The sequence below is a fragment of the Gopherus flavomarginatus genome, chromosome 4, assembly GCF_025201925.1.
Source record: "Gopherus flavomarginatus isolate rGopFla2 chromosome 4, rGopFla2.mat.asm, whole genome shotgun sequence".
Lineage (NCBI taxonomy): Eukaryota > Metazoa > Chordata > Testudines > Testudinidae > Gopherus > Gopherus flavomarginatus.
Window position 1 is genome coordinate 186,200,908 of NC_066620.1, and position 19,479 is coordinate 186,220,386.

Sequence of the window (19,479 nt, forward strand, 5' to 3'; positions counted from 1 at the left end):
ATTTTGGTCAATTTCATAGTCATAGGATTTTAAAAATCATAAATTTCATGATTTCAGAAATTTAAACTTGAAATTTCATGGTGTTGTAATTGTAGGGGTCCTGACCCAAAAAGGAGTTGTGGGTAGGGTTGAAAGCTTTTGTAGGGGGGTTGCAGTACTGCTACCCTTACTTCTGTGCTGCTGCTGGCGGAGGTGCTGCCTTCATAGCTGGATGGGTGAAGAGTGGCAGCTGCTGGCTGGGAGTCCAGTTCTGAAGGCAATACCGCCACCAGCAGCAGCACAGAAGTAAGGATGGCATGGTATGGTACTGCCACCCTTACTTCTGTGCTGCTGCTGGGCACTGCCTTCAGAGCTGGGCGCCTGGCCAGCAGCCGACGCTCCTCAGTCACCCAGCTCTGAAGGCAGTGCAGAAATAAGGGTGGCAATACCACAACCCCCCTAAAATAACCTTGCAACTCTCTTTTGGGACAGGACCCCCAGGCTGAGAAATGCTGGTCTCCCCCCCATGAAATCTGTATGTAAAGGCACACAAGACCCGATTTCACGGGGGGAGACCAGATTTCATGGTCCGTGACACATTTTTCATGGCCCTGAATGTAGTAGGGTCCTATACGTAAACCATTCATTTAATAAAATGGACCCCAAATACACTTCATTCAATAAAGTCTCCCAAGGATTTTATAGGAAAATTGCCATATCTGTTACAACAGCTTTCTCCCTTTCGCCACAGCTGACGAAAATAGGGGGACTGGTCCTCTCACTATGTGGTTGCCTTTGAATCTCTCGGGTGGATCCATCCTCTCCTGTGTCTTTCAAATATACCTCTGACTAGTAGGTACTTGGTAAATTTTCCAAGCCTTGGCTGTACTGAGTGCTTTTCTAAGCAGTACCTCTAAATCCCCTTTAAAGTCTGGTCTACATGCATATTTTTGTATAACTATTTCTGTAAAAATCATACTCTTAATCCAAGTTTTAGGCTGTTTTCACAGACAAAAAATATTTTTCTTTAAATTTATTTTAACAGCAACACGTGTTAGCCACATTTCTGTATGATTTCAGTGGAGACAAGACACAAGAGGTTTTCACTAAAGTATAGTTAGACAAAGTCAACATTATACCCTCCACATGGGTTTAATCTCACCTAGCAACTTCACTGTAAAAACTAGAGCCTTGTCTCCACTATGTCTTTTACAGCAAATAGTTAACAAACATTACCTATCTCACTGTAAAAACCCACCTTTTTTGGCAGTGAAGACACAGCCAAACTGGTACAACTCCCACAAAAGGGATTTGTGTAGCTTTAACTATATATACCAGTATAAACAAAAAGCTTTTACTCCTTTTGTACTTCCTCATTCAGCCAGATCTGCTTTTTATAATCCCTAGTGTTTGTACAATATTGTTGAATGGCATACATAACCTTTGCACATACAGCAATTTATCCAAACACTTTCTGTTTCCTTTTAGTCTTTTCCCTCCACTGCTCCATCCCATTTGATTACATCCAACATTCGTGTTCTCTCCCTAATTAAACATATCTTTATGCATCTGTCTTGTGATGAGACTTGTTATACAAAAGTCTCAGCAGTAAAGATTTTTTTAAAATAAGTACTCCAATAAATACAACTTTGTAAGAAGTTGTATAATTTCACAAAGCCTTGAATCTATACTCTAATCAACATTATTATTGCTTAAATCATGGCTAATGAAAATACACAACAATTTTCCTTTGTACACATCTACATATCAACATTAATAGTCCATAGGGCAGGGCAATAGAAAAATGAGGGGGAGGAGGGAGTATTTTAACATTCTTGTTAAAAACCTTCTAAACTACACACAGTTTTCATTGAAATTGCCCTGGAAGCTTCCATGTAGCTTGCTAGATAAGTGCAAGGTATTTTTCATAAAGCACCTATCTTACAGAAGCATTTGTTGCAGAACACTAGAACAATACAGATTATAAACCATACACTGATTAAGATTCTAGGTCAGGGGTCGACAACCTTTCAGAAATGGTGTGCCGAGTCTTCATTTATTCACTCTGATTTAAGGTTTTGCCTGCCAGTAATACATTTTAACGTTTTTAGAAGGTCTCTTTCTATACGTCTATAATATATAACTAAACTATTGTTGTATGTAAAGTAAATAAGGTTTTAAAAATGTTTAAGAAGCTTCATTTAAAATTAAATTAAAATTCAGAGCTCCCCCGACTGGTGGCCAGGACCCAGGCGGTGTGAGTGCCACTGAAAATCAGCTTGTGTGCTGCCTTCGGCACATGTGTCATAGGTTGCCTACCTCTGTTTTAGATGGAGACCTTCCAGTCTTTTGGATAAATAATTTCAAGTGATATATCAGCAATACTTATCAAAACGAGTTTGAACAAGTGACCATATGCCACAAAGTGATGAAAGTTATAACGAATGCCAACATCCTGGAATCATGCCATAAATGAGGAGTTATCTATTATTTGTTTTACAACATCCAAGTGAGTTCTAGTTGCTTTACAAAAATAGAGAAGGCTTGGTTCGTGCTTTAAGAATTTAAAATTTAGAAAAAAGAGAGTTCAGACACTAGGCCACATACTGCCCTTACTACCAGTACGAGATGCATACCGAATCAACTGAAGTTCTATATAATATCTAGCTCCTGGTGTCAGAATTTACTAGAATTGCCTGCTTTTGGGAGCTTCTGTAACAGCCGTATCTTTTTATATGTATGTTTAGAAGCCACAGAATTACGTGATTTTTAAGACTCTTGTATTAGTGGAGTAGAAAAATTTAAAACTCTTTTTTTCTAGAGAGTTTCCCTTCCTCAATATTTAGTCCCCATTGATTTTTTCTTGTGAAGTTTGGTTTGGTGACGCCCCTTAAATGTAAAACTCCTTCTGTGTACATATAATAGGAGTTCTTCTATTTTCCTTACCTTGCTTCCTTTGTTTGCGTACTATCACCTTAGAAACTTAGACGCTCTGCCCCAGATCAGCCTTTACACATTTACACCATGGTTTTTCTTATTATTCTTCTTTCTAAAATTGTTTCTCTACCCATACATCACAGTATCACTACATTTTTTATGAACATTACATATATATTTGTAAAACTGTTTATCCTTAGAGTTAGAAGATCCAAGTTTTATTTCCATTTCTTTCACAAACATACTATATGACCTTGGATAAGTCACAAAACCTCTACATCTCAGTTTCCCCACCCATAAGATAGGGATAACAATTTCTACTTTACATGTGTTAAGAGACATAAGTCATCAGGTATTTATACATCCGGAGACAAACGCCACTAGGGAAGTGCAGTGCCCAGGGGTATATATTAATTATTATAAAATTGTGTACATAATATAGTTATATGTGTGTTTACAAATTGCTATGGTGGTGGCTGACTCCTGTATGTGTGGGTTAGTAGTTATACCAAGGGATTGGTAGAAACCATACGTTCTTTTCCTAGCTTTGTAATTACCTTTGTGGCCTCGGGGAAGACATTTAACCTCTTCTTTTTTGTTTATATAAACAGATACATATATGCACAAAATAAATAATACATAAATGCAGTGTAAGTGTGTTCCATGAACTGCAGAAATGAACTAACAGTCATGACACTTCTGGGAGGGCAAGTCAATATTATTCCCCCCCTCCCCTTTCCAGATGGGGGAGGAAAAAAAAAGAAGAGGTTAAATGTCTTCCCCGAGGCCACATAGGTAATTACAAAGCTAGGAAAAGAACATATGGTTTCTACCAATCCCTTGGTATAACTACTAACCCACACATACAGGAGTCAACCACCACTATAGCAATTTGTAAACACACATATAACTATATTATGTACACAATTTTATTACAGATCTGTAATGCAGTTTAGAACAAGTGTTGTACTAAAAATACCATCTGATGTATGCTTTTGTATTTATCAGAACACTGAGGTACACCATGTGCACCTGCACAAATAGCATTGTTGTTGCCTATTCTGATACCAGATGCATACCCATGTTCATCACATCTTACACACACACACACACTATTGTCAGAGATGGGTGGATGCAGGCACAAGCGTTCCTGCACACACACAAAGGGCTGGATTATGCACACAGGCACCCCGGTGCCTGGGCACGCACGGGAGAAGGTGCTGGGGGCTGTCCCCAGACACACACACAGACGTGCCATGGGCTGCGTGGGGTGCATGCGGGGAGAGATGCCATGGCTGGGATGAGGAGGGGAGGGATGGGGGATGGGATGGAGTGGAGGGGGCTAAACCCAGCCAGCCCCCTCGCCCCACAGGAAGCCGGGCAGGGTGGGCGCCTCCCCATCCTCACCTGGTCTATGGGCAGCCGCACGGCGTTGCTGAGCGGCTGCAGCAGCGTGGAGCCCGTGGTGCTGGTGGCCATGGCAAGGGCGCCGCCCCCGGCCCGGGAGAACGGGGACTGGTCGGGGGGGAGCAGAAGAAGCCGCTTTTCCCTCCCGGCTCTCCACGACAGCGGCAGCAGCGCGAAGAGCCCGAGCTACGTCGTGACAACGAGGGGCCGGAGGAGGCGGTGGGAGCGGCCCAGCCGCGGAGTGACAGTCCCGCTGCCCACTCCACACGCGGCCATATGGTTGAGTGACAGGTGGCGTCTCCCAATCCCCGCCCAGAAGGAGGGCGGGACAAAGTCACCAGTCATCAGCTCCCACCCAGCGCCGGGGTTTGGGGAGGTTGGGCTGGGGTGTGACTCCTTTCGCCTTCTGTCGGGGAGCGGCGGCGGGACCGACAGTGGAGAAGGGTCAACAGAAGTGGGGGCCACGGCAATGCTGGGAGAGGGATAATGAGACCCCAGCACAGTGGCAATGGGGGGTTAATAGGGCCCCACCCCAGCATTGGAGAGGGGGCACTGACAATGGTGGGGTAATGAGGAGACCCCAGCATTGGGGGTGTGTGGCAATGGGGGGGTTAATGGAGGCCCCTCCCCAGCATTGAAGAGGGGACACTGACAGTGGGGAGGTAATGAGGAGACCCTGGCCTTGGGGAAAGGGTGTTGGCTATGGCAGGAGGGATTAATAAGGATGCCTCAGCATTGGAGGGGGGTACTGGCAATTAGGGGAGGCAATGGAGAGGGCTGGTTATGGGGAAGCTTGTGCATTAGGAGTGGTACTGGCAATGGTGGGGTTAAAGGGCCTCTACCAGCAATAGCAAAGTTAGTGAGGGTCACCAGCACTGAGCAGAAGGGACAGTAGATTAAGGAGAATACTTGGTAGGGTTGAACTGTGGAGGATATCTGCATTTGAGGGGGACAAGTGTGGGAGTACTGGGGCAGCAGCACTAGATAGAGGGTAGTACCTACCCTAAAGATTACATTGGTATGAGCACTTGACAGAAGTTTGGTACCCTTGACATAATGGGATGGGAAAAGCTTGGGAGCCACAGCATTAGGAAGGTTGAGAGCACTGGTCCCCACTGAAAAGGAAATGGCAATTGCCTGAGGACCTAACTGCTACCCTGATAACTATTGCCCAGTTTGGGCTAGGAAGATCACAGTGGATGCTACTATGGTGGAGGTTTGCAAAACTATTTGTTGCAGGAGCATGTGGATGCGATAAAGGTGGACAAGATACCAGAGATTATTAAGAAATATAAACAACTGACTGTTTCTAACAGTGCAGGAGCAATGTGCCTATTCGTCTCCTAATTCCTTGCAAATGCCCAAGAGTTTATGTGCTCCACAGGAAAGAATATTACTCCAGGGATGGTCTAGACAATATTTGGTCCTGCCATGAGGGCAGGGGACTGGACTCGATGACCTCTCGAGGTCCCTTCCAGTCCTAGAGTCTATGAATCTATGCTTATGCAGACATTAGTGGATCGTTGTGGTAAGATTTTGGATGTTTACATGTTATATGCTGGCCAAGCAAAGTGCATGGTAACAGAATTTTCAAAGGGTAAAGAGGACTCTATTCCCACTGAACAACACTGATATTAAGAAAGTCTTCTTCCTAAAGGTGTTATGCTACATACCCACTTTTACCCACTGCTAAAGAAGCTATTTCCTGAGTACACAAACTTAGAGTGATGCCTCTTATTCACTTAGTAGTTGTAAGATGGTAGTGGAATTTCCTTTTGGGGTACTAAAAGCAATATAGATATGTCAACCTACGGTGACAGTTCAATGACTAATATAGTGGTTGCATAAGTCGAGTACATATATGTAAGTCCAAGAATGATGTCTTCAGCGACCAGTGGAGCTAGGAGGCAGTGGTTCTTGCAGCAACCTTTGTGCTATTGGACAGACACACTCTAGCACTTAGGATTGTTACATATATTAGAATAGTCTGTATTCATATGCCTACATATTTTACCTCTTTATACTCTGTTAGTTGCTATCAACGAGGAGTCCTTGTGGCACCTTAGAGACTAACAAATTTATAATTCCTCATTGTTTTTACTGATACAGACTAACACAGCTACCCCTCTGAAATCTGTTAGTGCTAGATTTCTCCTTACGTATTAAAGATTATCTTTACACAAATTAGGAGAATGAAATATTTAATAATGAAGGAGTTTATGGAGGAATGCGCTGTTTTTATCTAGATCCTCCAATTATTGCAATGAAGTAGTTTTCAGTGACTTTATTGGAACTCAGGGACTTATTCACAGTGAGTATCCAGTTGTCACTCAAAATTTGGTGATCAGTAAATCTAATAAGGTTCCTGTAAACTCATAATTGTTGGGGTATAGCTATAAAAACAGCAATGTTCATCTGCAGCTCAGGCAAAAGAGTGACTGTCTGGAACATCATATCAAGAGTACTTCTGATGATGACATTACAGATGGATAGCTGTGTATATTTATTGACACTCAATGGCCTGACTGATATTAAGCTATTGTTGTTTTCTTTCCCTCTAACCATGTGTTTTGGAGGACATAAAAGGTTAGATCATACCAGAAAATACAAATATTCTCTTCTTGCTTTTACACAAGTTAATTTATCATTTTGTTTAATATTCAGCAGCTATGTGTGATTCAAAAAATGTCAGCCAGGGACTACAGTGCACCATGACTAACTAGTTTATTTCCAGCAACTGTAATGAAATGGTGAAACAACTTCTAAGATAAGCATCAAAATAAGGATGAATTCAACAAACTACAAAAGTAAAACTTTTAGAAAGTGAGGCGGAGCTGCCATAGAGTTTTCAGTGCTCTGTGTAGTCGAGCAACAACAGTGAATGAACCTCTGAATTCTGTACAGTAGTGTCATAGGTGTTCATTAATTCTTTGATTTGTGAATGCTTGACTTAAGCTCCAAATCTGCCATTTAGTGGCCTATGTTAAATTGTCTACAATCTTAGGGTTTCAGAGTTTCAGTTCTCTATAAAAGACTTTTTGAGGGGAATCTATCATCACCCATCCTGATAAAATGATATGTTCAGCTGAGCTAAGTTTTGATGACCATTGCCTCCATGGTGGCTGTTTTTGCTCTTTCATGAATGTTCATGTTTGATACTTTATCTTCCCAGTGGGCCTTCACAATAGAGCAAAGACAGCACGTGAAATTTTTCAAGTTGCCTGGTATGCCTGCAGTAAACTGTCCCTGTTTCACACCTGTGTAAAAGGAATGCCATCACTTCTGTATCATATATCATAAATTTTGTTGACAGTTTGATGGTATGCTGGTCAAATATCCTATGGTGAAGTCTTCTAAAAAGCCTGCCTTTTGTATTCTGTTTTATATTTCTTGATCCAGAGAACGGTCATTTCAGATGATACTACCAAGGTTTGTACAGTGATTGACATTCTTTAATTTTGTACCCTTGATGGTGATATTTGACTCAATGGTAGTGGTTGATGGTGCCAGTTGGAATAGGAATGCATTTTTTTCCAGGCTTATAGTCCAAACTGTTTAGTTGCCTCTGAGAACCTGTCAGGGATAAGCTATAGGTCACTTTCACTGATTGAGTAGAGCACAATCATCTGCTGAAAGGGCTTTACACATGAGTTTCTCAAGGACTTTTGTCTTTGCAGTAAATCTTTGGAGACTGAAGAGAATTCCATCAGTTCTATATATTGCATGGCTGCCCTTTTGAAGGCTGCCAGTTACATAATTCAGAATGGCTGCAAAGAAGAGACTAAGCAGGATTGATGCCAGCACACAGACTTGTTTCACTCCATTAGATGGGGGAATGGCTTAGAATGGCCAGCATCTGAGAGTACTTGACCAGTCATATCTTCATGGAATTGAGGTATGATGTTAACAAATTTGGTTGAGCAGCCAAATTTTCTAGAATTTTTCAGAGTCCATTTCTGCTTACAGTGTTGAATGCTTGTTTTTTTTTTTTGGTCAATGAAGATAGCATGCAATTCCATGTTTTCATCAATACATTTTTTTGTGAATCCGTGTCTTAACAAAAATCATGTCTTTGTTGCTCCATCCTGATCTAAGTCTACATTGGGTCTTTGGTAGAAGTTTCCCTGATACTGTTTTTCCCATCTGCAGATAGCAGGGAGATACCTTGATAATTGCCGCAATCGGATTTGTTAGCTTTACTTTTGTTTGATGTTACTATTATTGCATCTCTGAAATCCTGAGGAATTTTCCATTTGCAAGCTATCTTTAGTAATTTCTTATAAATAGTTGACAGTTTGGGTGACATGCAGTCTTTGTTTGATGATTTACCTGACTTGATTTGTTTTATAGCTTTTTACATTTCCTTGGCAGTAGATAAATGGGCGATTTCTTCATGTTTTGGGTACTGAGTTAGCTCCTTTAGCACTGATTTACAGTAAAGGGATAGATGAGCAGCTTCGTAAAGTGCTGCACCCATCTCTCAAAGATGCCTCTTTTGTTCTTGATTAAGGAATATTCTTCTAAACTCTTTAGTGGAGCTGGTCTCAATTTTGATAGGCCATAAATGGCCTTCAGGGAATCATAGAACAACTTTAGTTTTAGTATTGGCATAATAATTTCTTTTCATCACATTTTCATCAAACCAATCCTGGTGCTGTCTCTGATTTTTGCTCAGAGTTTCTTCTAAGGCAAGGCTGGGGAACTTCCAGCCCACGGGACAGATCTGGCCCACTGCTTCATTTCGTCCGGCCCGCAGCAAGTCTTCACACTGTGGGCCGGAAGCCCCAAGCCTTGGCAACCCCCCACTGGGCAGGAGTCACAAGCTCCAGCTCGCCAGCATGTCCCTGCAGCCCTTAGGTGGAGGGTGATCAGGGAAGCTCCGTGTGCTGCCCCCACCCCAAGTACCAGCTCCACGCTCCCATTGGCCAAAAACCGTAGCCAATGGGAGCTGTGGGGGTGGCGCCTGGGGGCACGGGCAGCATGCCCCACGCAGAGCCACCTGGCCCTCCACCTAGGGGCTGTACGTGCTGTCCGTTTCCAGGAGCAGCGCAGAGCCAGGGCACGCAGGAAGCCTGCCTTAGCCCTGCTGCACTGTTGACTGGGAGCCACCTGAGGTAAGCACCGGTCATCCGGATTCCAAACCCCTTCCCACACCCCAGCCCCCTGCCCAGGTCAGAACCCCCTCCCGCACCCTAACTCCCTTGCGGAACTCACCCCTCCTCCCGCACTGCAATCCCCTGCCACAGCACTGAGTTTGCTCCCACACTTCAAACCTCTTGGCCCCAGCCCGGAGCCTCATGCTGCACCCCAAAGCCCTCATCCCCAGCCCCACCTCGGAGTCTAGAGGAAGCCTCGAGCCCCCGTGCTCCTCACCGCTGCAGGGCTGTGTGTGGCCCCTGCCTGATATTTTACTGTAGATCAATGGCCCCTGATAGAAAAAAGGTTCCTCACCTCTGTTTTAAGGCTTGACTGATGGCCCACTAAAATATATTCTACTTTTCAAGCGAGTAACTGGATAATGATACAGTACAATCAATTTTTTCCTCTTAAGTTTTTTTACCTCCCCTTTTTCTTGATTGAAACAAACCTTTCAATTTTGCTATGCTTAATTTTGATTTAATCTGTTCAGCATTATTTTGTTGGGGCCAGCAACATGTAGACTGAATATGGTTCTGATCATCCTATGGTTGGTCCAGCAATCTGACCTTCACGTTGCTTTGATACTGTTGATGTCCCTTGGCCATAGGATGATAGTCAATCATGTGCCATCCACATCATTTATATTTGTCAACTTGCCTGAAGATTGTGTTTGTAATAACAAGCTCGTGGTCAGCATACTTGCTGAGTGAAAGGAAACCATTGCGTTCAGATGCCTGATTCCGTTGTTCTTTATTACACTGCTCCAAGCTTCACTGTCTTTTCGAACACTGGCATTAAAGTCTGTTAGAAGCACGTCTTCACTGGGTATAGATTTGATTGTCATCCAAATCAGAATACAACTCTTCTTTTATTTCTTCTGTACTGTTCATTGTTGGAGCATAAGCACTGATAAGAATCACAAAGTGTAAATTTCCAGTGGGAAGTCAGAGTCATTAGGCATTCATTTTTAGCCATAGATAAGACTTTCAGTGATTTCAGGAGGCTGCATTTAATGGCAAAACCAGTGCTATATATTATGTCTTCCTTGCTGTTTTCCTTTTCCAAAAGAATGTATAGTCATCTCTTAGTTCTTTTATGGAGCCTTTGAAAGTCTGGTTTGCTGATGGCAGCTAGGTCAATGCTATATCTAGCAAGTTTCCTTGCAGTTAATGCAGTATACATCTTTCAGTCTTGATGTGTTATCTCAGTCCATTAGGATCTGTATGTTTAGTTATATATTATAGACTTATAGAAAGAGACGTTTTAAAAATGTTAACATGTATTACCGGGCTGCAAAACCTTAAATTAGAGTGAATAAATGAAGATTGGGCACACCACTTCTGAAAGGTTGCCGATCCCTGTACTAGCAACTACTTAAAGCCATGGGTAAAAGCTAGATAAGAAGTGAGGACCAATGAAAGAGCACCACTCAAAAAGTGTGATTGTCCTGATTTTCAGAAGTACTACCTCTCCCTCTGGGATGTATAATCAAGTAAGCCACTGATGATTGCATGTTGTTCAAAAAATACTATAATTCTGCTTACCTTATTCATAAAAGTAGTTAGTTTGAAGTCTTTGGGAGTACATGCATTTGTAGGATGAATATAATTTGATCCATAATAAGAGAATCCATTTATTTCTATACCACTCATCAATATAGTATCTGAGTATCTAATTTCAGAACCAAATTACACAATTTTTTTAGAGTAGCAACAAGACTTTTTAAAAGATGTATAATTAGTTTGCTCGTCTAGAATACTTTCAAGCATGTTCCTTTGTGTTTTGTGCTGCTGGTTGTATATCTGGTTGTATATCTGGAAACATGACTTCAGACCACACGCGCAGTTACTGCAAAAATATACTCTATTACATAATATCACACAGAGATTAGGTTTTCTAAAAAGTATTAACAAGTAATGAGACTGTTTAAGCATCATAATACTCACTGACACATACACCCTGTGGACAAAAGTGCCTACTGCTAACTTTTAACACTTAAGGAAGAATTTGTAAAACTTAATCCCCGATGTAACTCCATGAATTTTATTGGAGTTATACCAGAGATTAATTGACCCAACATACCTATCTGGTTTTTGCATTCGTATTTTCCTTAATTCCTCCTGCAGCCTAAGGCAGATTCTGTTGAGAAATTCATTTGGTGTTAAACTCATAGCTTTGAACTGTATCTGATAAAAGTACGATCAGTCATTGTAGACCCAAATGTACTTTTGTCACACAAACTTGGTCTGGTGTCACAGCTTATTATTGCTATAAATTAATGATAATACAAATTCTGAACTTTGAAAAAGAAATTACACAAAGTGTGAGGCAGATGCAATGTGATTTACAGAAATGCGTACAGGTTTGGAAGCCAAGAACACCTACATTCTAATCCCACCTAAACTTTATAGAGTGAATAATCCCATTAAAGTCAAAGGGAGCAAAGGTGTAAGTGTCTACAGGATTGAGACTATTATTATTTAACTTTCTGCCATGCCATAGGTGTTTATTGGCAGTTTCTATTTTTTACTGGCATCCAGCTATTTAAAGCACAACTCTTTAGAAATCTTTAGTTAGAGATTTTGGGGTAAAGTTTCAGAAGGACTGCTTTAGAGACAGCTTTCTCTAACTCTGCCACTAGACAATGACCCAATCAGTGTTGTTATAGTACACGGAAATTTACAGAGGTGTTAATAGTTATTATATGATGCATAAACTATTCATAGCAAATAATTTATCCAATGAATGTAGCCTTTATTTCTTATTCTCAAATTGTCTTTGAGAAAACTCACCATGTCACAACAAAAAGTGCCATTTTTAGAGGTATCTTAATAACCTGTAATTTTTAATATAAAAATAAATATATACTCTTCTGTCTGTATATTTGCTCTATCTGTACTCGGAAAGTATGAAAAGTATGTTTCAGCACCAAATTGAGCTGGCATCTTATGACAGGAGTTACAGGAATGTGTATTACAAGTCTCAAAACAATAGTGCCTTGCACCTAACCAGAGAAACTGGTTGTTCTGTTTATGTAAAGTAAAAAGATAATCCCTTCCCTAAATAACTTACATTCTAGGTTCATAATAAGATACACCAGGTGTGAGTGGCAGACAAGGTTTACAGCGAAAAAAGCAAATTTTGAATGAGAAAGAGAAGTAACAATTTTCTAGTTGTCTACCCATTGTCAGTGGACAGGGTTTTTGCAGATATCACAGCAGAAATGAGTCTTAGGTGGGATTTGAAAGAAGATAGTTTTAGGATGTTTTTGAGGTGTTTCCTGAGGGGAGAGGAAGACACCAAGGTATCTGAGGGAGAAGATGAGACTCTTGGTTGAGCAAAGGTGGCAGTTGACATCTCAAAATATTAATAGAGCAAGCAGGTAGGGCAAGGCTAAATCTTGAAGGGATTTAAAGACAAAAACAAATTGTGCATGTGAGTTAGGGAACAAGGGGGAATCAGTGTACTCATAAGAAGAGTGGACTGATGTGATCAGAGTGATAAGCCTGAGAAATTTGGCTTTTGCTTTCAATCGATTCCACAAGCATTCAATTCACTCTCAAATTGGGAAAAAGGGTATATTTTTTAAAATTGTTTAAAACAGTTAGATATCCAGTTAGGAAAAAGATCTGTGCACCAAAGGCCCTCTTTGAAGAAAAGGTGTGTCTGCATAGAGAGATTTATGCTGATTGATTGATTAATCCCAGGAAAATAACTCCATATAACACAAACTTCTGCCAAAGTGCTACTATTATTATTTAACTTTTTACCATGCCATAGGTTTTATTGGCATTTTACAGAAAAATATAAAGGCAAGTCCCAACCCTAAAGAGATTACAATCGCCTTGTGGGCCCAATCCAAGAAGGTTTTGAGTGCTTCCTGAAAATTGTATTTAGTTCAGTGACAGTTCAGGATGCTCATCACGGTGCGGGAACAATCTTTAAATTTGATAGGATGGGATGACAAGGAAAGCATATGGTGAAGACTAGGGTTACAGCAGTGGAAGATTATGACATGCTTCATCATATACACATCTTGTTCCTCTGTTTATATTACATGTACATATTTTAATTAGGTCAAGTGATTTAAAAAATTGAGATTAATTGCGATTAATCACACTGTTAAACAATAGAATACCATTTATTTAAATATTTTTGGATGTTTTCTACATTTTCAAATACATTTATTTCAATTACAACAGAGAATACAAAGTGTACAGTGTTCACTTTATTTTTTATTACAAATATTTGCACTGTAAAAAACAAAAGAAATAGTATTTTTCAGTTCACCTCATAGAAGTACTATAGTGCAATCTCTTTATCATGAAAGTTGAAATTAAAAATGTTGAATTATGTACAAAAAAACTGCATTTAAAAAATAAAACAATGTAAAACTTTAGAGCCTACATGTCCACTCAGTCCTACTTCAGCCAATCTCTCAGACAAACAAGTTTGGTTACAATTTGGAGCAGATAATGCTAACCGCTTCTTGTTTATAATGTCACCTGAAAGTGAGAACAGGCATTTGCATGGCACTGTTGTAGCCAGCGTCACAAGATATTTACATAAAGAGATTGTACTACCGTACTTGTATGAGGTGAATTGAAAAATAATATTTTTTATCATTTTTACAGTGCAAATATTTGTAATAAAAATGAATAATATAAAGTGAGCACTATAGACTGTATTTTGTGTTGTAATTGATATCAATATATTTGAAAATGTAGAAAAACATCCAAAATATTTAATAAATTTCAGTTGGTATTCTATTAAGTATGATTAATTGCAATTCATTTTTCAGTTAATCGCATGAGTTAACTGCGATTAATTGACAGCCCTAATTTTAATAATATAGTTTGAGTCGGCCGAGTGCGTAAAGAGGAGGGGAAAAATCCTCTCAAAAGTAGCTATATAGATTAATATAGAAAGGTGATTTGCTGTGAAGTAAAGAGAGAGGTTTTTGCAGAGTCTGAAGAAAATTAAACTGAGTTATAGAGCAGTAAAATAATACCCTGATTTGAAATGTTGACTTTTGTCTGTCTTTTTCACCATCTAGCTCAAAAGCTACTCGTTACTATCCCCCCTTGAAACATTCCATATAATAAAATCTCCTTCAAAATGTGAATGCCAGCTATTTCTGAGATTATGGAGGCTGTAATTAGAGTTGGTTGTTGTCATGGACAGTTTGGGGCCCAAACCTTCTCCCACAGATGCCAATGGAAATTGTTTGCCAGTCTTCTGTGGTAGCAGAATCAAATTGAGATGTGTGTGAAAGCGTAACCTTGCTCTCTATTGTCTGTTTGCCTTTTAGAAAGAACATAAGCATCCATCAGCAACTAACAGAGATCTTCCTTTAGCTCACATAATGGAAACCTGTGTTGTTGGGTTTTTTGGGTTTTTGTTTTTTTTTGTAGTTTAAATTATTGGGCTCCTTGTCCAGCCTTACTGGTTTCCATATTTTATTATGGACGGGTGGTTGTCTTTCCGTAGTTAAGGTTGCAACTGCCTTCTATTAGAGAGAGGATTTGGATGAATTTCCTTGCCTTTAAGTGCTTGAATTTTGTAAATGATCGGATAGAAAAGTACATTGCTGTCGCTGAGGAACCTGAACTATTTTTTAAAATGAAACTTTTTGGTTTTAGTGTATAGTACTTTGAAGATTGTAATACTAAGTATGTTAATAAAATCAAGATCTTCCATTGTTGTATGCAGTGTTGTTGTAGCCTTGTCAATCCCAGGATATTAGCTTGAAAGCTTGTCTCTCTCCACAAAAAGAATTTTGTCCAATAAAAGATATCACTCACCCACCTTGTCTCTCTAATAAAATCAAGACGCACTTACACAAAAGAATCATTCACAAAAGCTCACCTACCTTCCATCTAGGAAAACAGACCTTAGAGACAGACAATTCATAAACATTAGAGATGTTAGGTTCATCATCAGAATAAAACATTTCAAATGAGACTATATAGGAATTATTGCATGACAAGAAGCCGTTCAGAGAATCGAATTTGACACTAACAACATCAAACTATTACTTAAAAATCTTTTGTAGATTTTTTTTTACAGAATATATCCTAAAATGCTTTGACATAAAATATAAGATGGTGGATAGCATATGGAATCTGAAACTGTAATATTTACTAAGTATGTGCACTTATGGGATTGTAAAATAGTAATAAATAGTGCTTACTTAGTGTAATGTCTTTCACTAGAGGCAAATATGAATGTTCTTCATATTATTTAATTAATAAATGTGTCACTATCACCCCTGTCCTTGCTATCTTGGAGCAGAAGGGCTGGGAAGTAGCTGTTCCCTTCATCACTTCTGACCTTTTAGATGTGGCTGCTTCAAAGTCCTCCTGCCTCAAGGTGGCATGGGCTACCACTCTCATCCTCTTGCCAGCTGGAAGCAGGAGGACTTTGAATTAAGGCTGTCTCTGCCCCTAGGCAAACCTCCCGAGGGAGGCCCCTTTTAAGTCTTGCCCCTAGCACTGTGGCACCACTCCAGATTGGGGTGGTAGTGACAGAAGCCACCCACGTATGAGCTGTGTGGTGAGGTTCCAACACCACCACCACTCTTTGAGCAGGCTGAGACCTCCCTCCTTCCATGGACCATCACTCCATCTTCAGATGTAGCCTGTAGGACTAACTTGCTTGCTTGGTTTATTATAATAGGTTTATAGATTTATATTAAAGTAAGTTTGGCTGTAATGCAAGAGACCTATAGGCCATATCCTATATGTTAAGCTAAGGCAAAGTTAGCATATGTATATTGAGACCTTTAACTCAGAAAGCAAAGTTGACCTTCGTCTTGTTTATCCTATACCCAAATAGATGGAGTACCTACACCTATGTCTATGACCTTTTATTTAGAACAATGAAGAATGGATAGGGTGGTTTTCGATGTTGTGCCCACGGACTTAACAAGTACACCACAAGAGACTGATGTGCATATGTACCTGTCATCAATACGCACATAAGTATTGGCGTGTGGGGTGGGTGTGCCCTAGCATTTCTGTGGGTGAGGAATGAAATTTGGGCATAAGAGGAAGGATTTCCGGAATTTGCCCTATAAAAGAAGTGACCCACCTCAACAGAGTACTCCAGTTCTTACTTTACTCCATCTCCATTCTCATTCCTCCACTCTATCTACAATGACTGCTACTATTAGTAGGCTGTACTTGTTCTTCTTAAATTTTAGGTTTCAAGGGAACTAGGCTAAGCATGGTTTCCCTAAGTTTTGTTCTTGGTTTGTTTGTTAGGTTTTGATTTTAAGTTTAAGTTAGTCAAGTAAACTGTAAGTTCACTTTAATAGCTCGTAGCATTATTTTCTTCTAAGCACTGCATCCCTCACTCAAAATTAAGAAACCTGAACCAAAAGGCTGTTCCTGTGTCTCTTACCACCCAGTTATCAAGGAAGAGTGTGAATATGTTAACCAAAGCTTTGTTGCATATAATACATATGATAATATAGTATCTTTTGAATAGCAGTAATGCAATTGTATCTTTGTAACTCCGGGTATTTTACCATTTACTTAGTATTATTGATTTTAATAAGTCTTTAAGACTATACCTGTCTCAGTGTGAGCTTCCTGTCATAGCCGAGGGTCCTTTGCAAATTCTGTGGAGCCTGATTCGGGACAAGAACTTTTATCTTCTGATCTAACAGATTGGCGAGCCTAAGATCCATACTAATTAATTTAATTTATTATTACTAATATTAAATCAAATAAAATTAATGAATTAAATTCCCATATTATCCAAATTAATATTATCATTACACCCTAAATCAGGCTACACAGACAACCTTACGTCTGTCTCACACAAGGGAGGACTAGCCCCCACCCACCTGATTAGAGGACCTCATGCATAGGGTCCCTTGCCAACATCACACCAACGTAGGCATGTTGCTGTGGAAACAAGGCACTCACATAGATGGAGTCCTCTGCCGGGGTGGTGTCATAATCCCCTGCCCTCAAGAGTAGTGGGCGAGCAGCACATTTAAGCCTGGCCTACGCACAGTTTTTGTGCTAGGATCATTAGGGCAGTTAGGCATATGATTTTTACTGATACAGTTGTACCAGTACAACTCCTATTGTGGACACAGTAATACTGGTATAAATGTCCTGTAGCGAGGTAGTGTGGCTCCCCTCCTCCTCAGGGAGGGTCGAGCCCCATCAGACACCTAAAGGGGCGGGGCCACAGAGTAGTGAGCCCGCCCCTCAGAGGGTTAGGAGGCAACCTGGAAGTTTAAAAGCCGGCCATCAGCGCTCAGTTGGAGCCCAGCCGCTGTCAGGAGCAGACGTGCCAGAGGGTGCTCGTGACTGGGAAGCTGCTGAGGCCCAGGGCCGTTGCCCTGACTGTCTGGAGCTTCCCCGCGCCCGCTACGACGAGGAGCTGCCGGAGCTTCCCCGCGCCTGCTACGACGAGGAGCTGCCGGAGCTTCCCCGCGCCTGCTACAATGAGGAGCTGCCAGAGCCACCCCGTCCCTGCTGTTACCACGAGGAGCCCCCGGAGCAGGCCTGGCCAGACTTCCCAGAAGTACTGCCGGACCTCCCACCCAGCCCTGGCCGTGAGGAACCTATGTGGCTGGACCTCCCCGGAGCAGACACCACAGACCAGGTAGGCCCGGAGGGGGATATTGGAAGTAGCCCGGGGGCAGCCGACCCTAGTCAGGCTGCAGAGTTATCTGTATCCTGTCAGTGTGTTGCGGTCAGGAACCCCACTGACCCTTAGCGGCGACAGCTGCTATTAGGGCCCCGGGCTGGAACGCAGTGGAGTGGGTGGGCCTGCGTTCCCCCTGCCACCCGTACCCAGGTGGCAGAATCTCCCTCTCCCCGGCCTAAGGAGGCCATCCAGGCTATTGATTGACTGCTCGACCCTGAGCCATGAGGGTCAGAGCCTTTGTAACTGTGTGTTTAGTGCCCTGCCCGAACCAAGGGCCTGGGCCCCTTTCGCTGTGCTGCTGCTCAGTCCTGCCCCAAAGGGCTTGAGCGGCATGCACTATTGACTGCTCGACCCTGAGCCACAAGGGTCAGAACCTTTGTAACTGTGTATTTGGTGCCCCGACCAAACCAAGGGCCAGGGCCCCCTTAACTGTGCCGCTGCTCGGTCCTGCCCCAAAGGGCTCGAGCTGCTGAACTATTGTTGCTCAGTCCTGAGCCAGGAGGGTCTGGGCCTCTATAACTTTGTGTTTATTGCCCCGCCCTATAGCAGAAGGCCGGGCCCTGAGCGATTGTGCAGCGTCACTCAGCCCTGAAGAAAGGGGCTGATGTAGACGACGCATATCGAGGCCGGTGTGGCTCCTCCTCCTCAGGGAGGGTCGAGCCCCGGCCGTGCGCCTTTACATGTCCTTATAAGGGTATAGCTCAGGGTTCTCAAACTTTAGCAACCCAAGGACTCCCATATTGTTTTAAAATTTTTCAGGGACCCGCAAGTCCCCCCTGCTCATCCTTGCCTTGCCTCCTTCCCAAGGCCCCGCTCCTTCTCTGAAACCCTGCCTCCGCTCACTCCATCCCCCCTCCCTCCATTGCTCACTCTCTCCCACCCTCACTCACTTTCACCAGGCGGCGCAAAGCTGGGGCAAATAGAAAGCCTGCATTAGGTCCGCTGTGCCGCGAGACTTTTAATGTGCAGAAGGTGTTGGGAGGGAGTGGGATGAGTTGATCAGCGGGACCTGTGGACCCCCTGGGGCATCATCGGGGACCCCAAGGATCCACGGACCCCAGTTTGAGAAATGCGGGTATAACATATTCCTTCCCTTATGAGAATGTTATAAACAGTCTAAACACATTTAAACTTGTATAACTACATACATACCTAGGGAGGCATGTGGTTTATGCTTTAACTATATTGTATAGTTAAAGCACTACAACATTTGTGTGTAGACAAGGCCTAAGATGAATAGGAGAGTGCACACCTCTGAGAGTTTCAGGCTGTATATAGACTCAGGCAGACATTCCCTTGAAGTCAATGGGACTACTTGTGTTTAAAGCTAGACATGTGGTAAAGTAG

At 41.8% G+C, this 19,479-nt stretch overlaps 1 protein-coding gene across 1 annotated transcript in view; it reads right to left on the reverse strand.

Moving 5' to 3' along the window:
• MBOAT2 (membrane bound O-acyltransferase domain containing 2) overlaps positions 1-4,522 on the reverse strand; it is a 219,997-nt gene extending 215,475 nt beyond the window's left edge. The window contains exon 1 of the mRNA XM_050950800.1: positions 4,324-4,522. Within this exon, the coding sequence (XP_050806757.1) occupies positions 4,324-4,395 (72 nt within the window). The 5' untranslated portion in view covers positions 4,396-4,522. The remainder of the gene's footprint in view (positions 1-4,323) is intronic.
• Between the last annotated feature and the right edge of the window lie 14,957 nt (positions 4,523-19,479).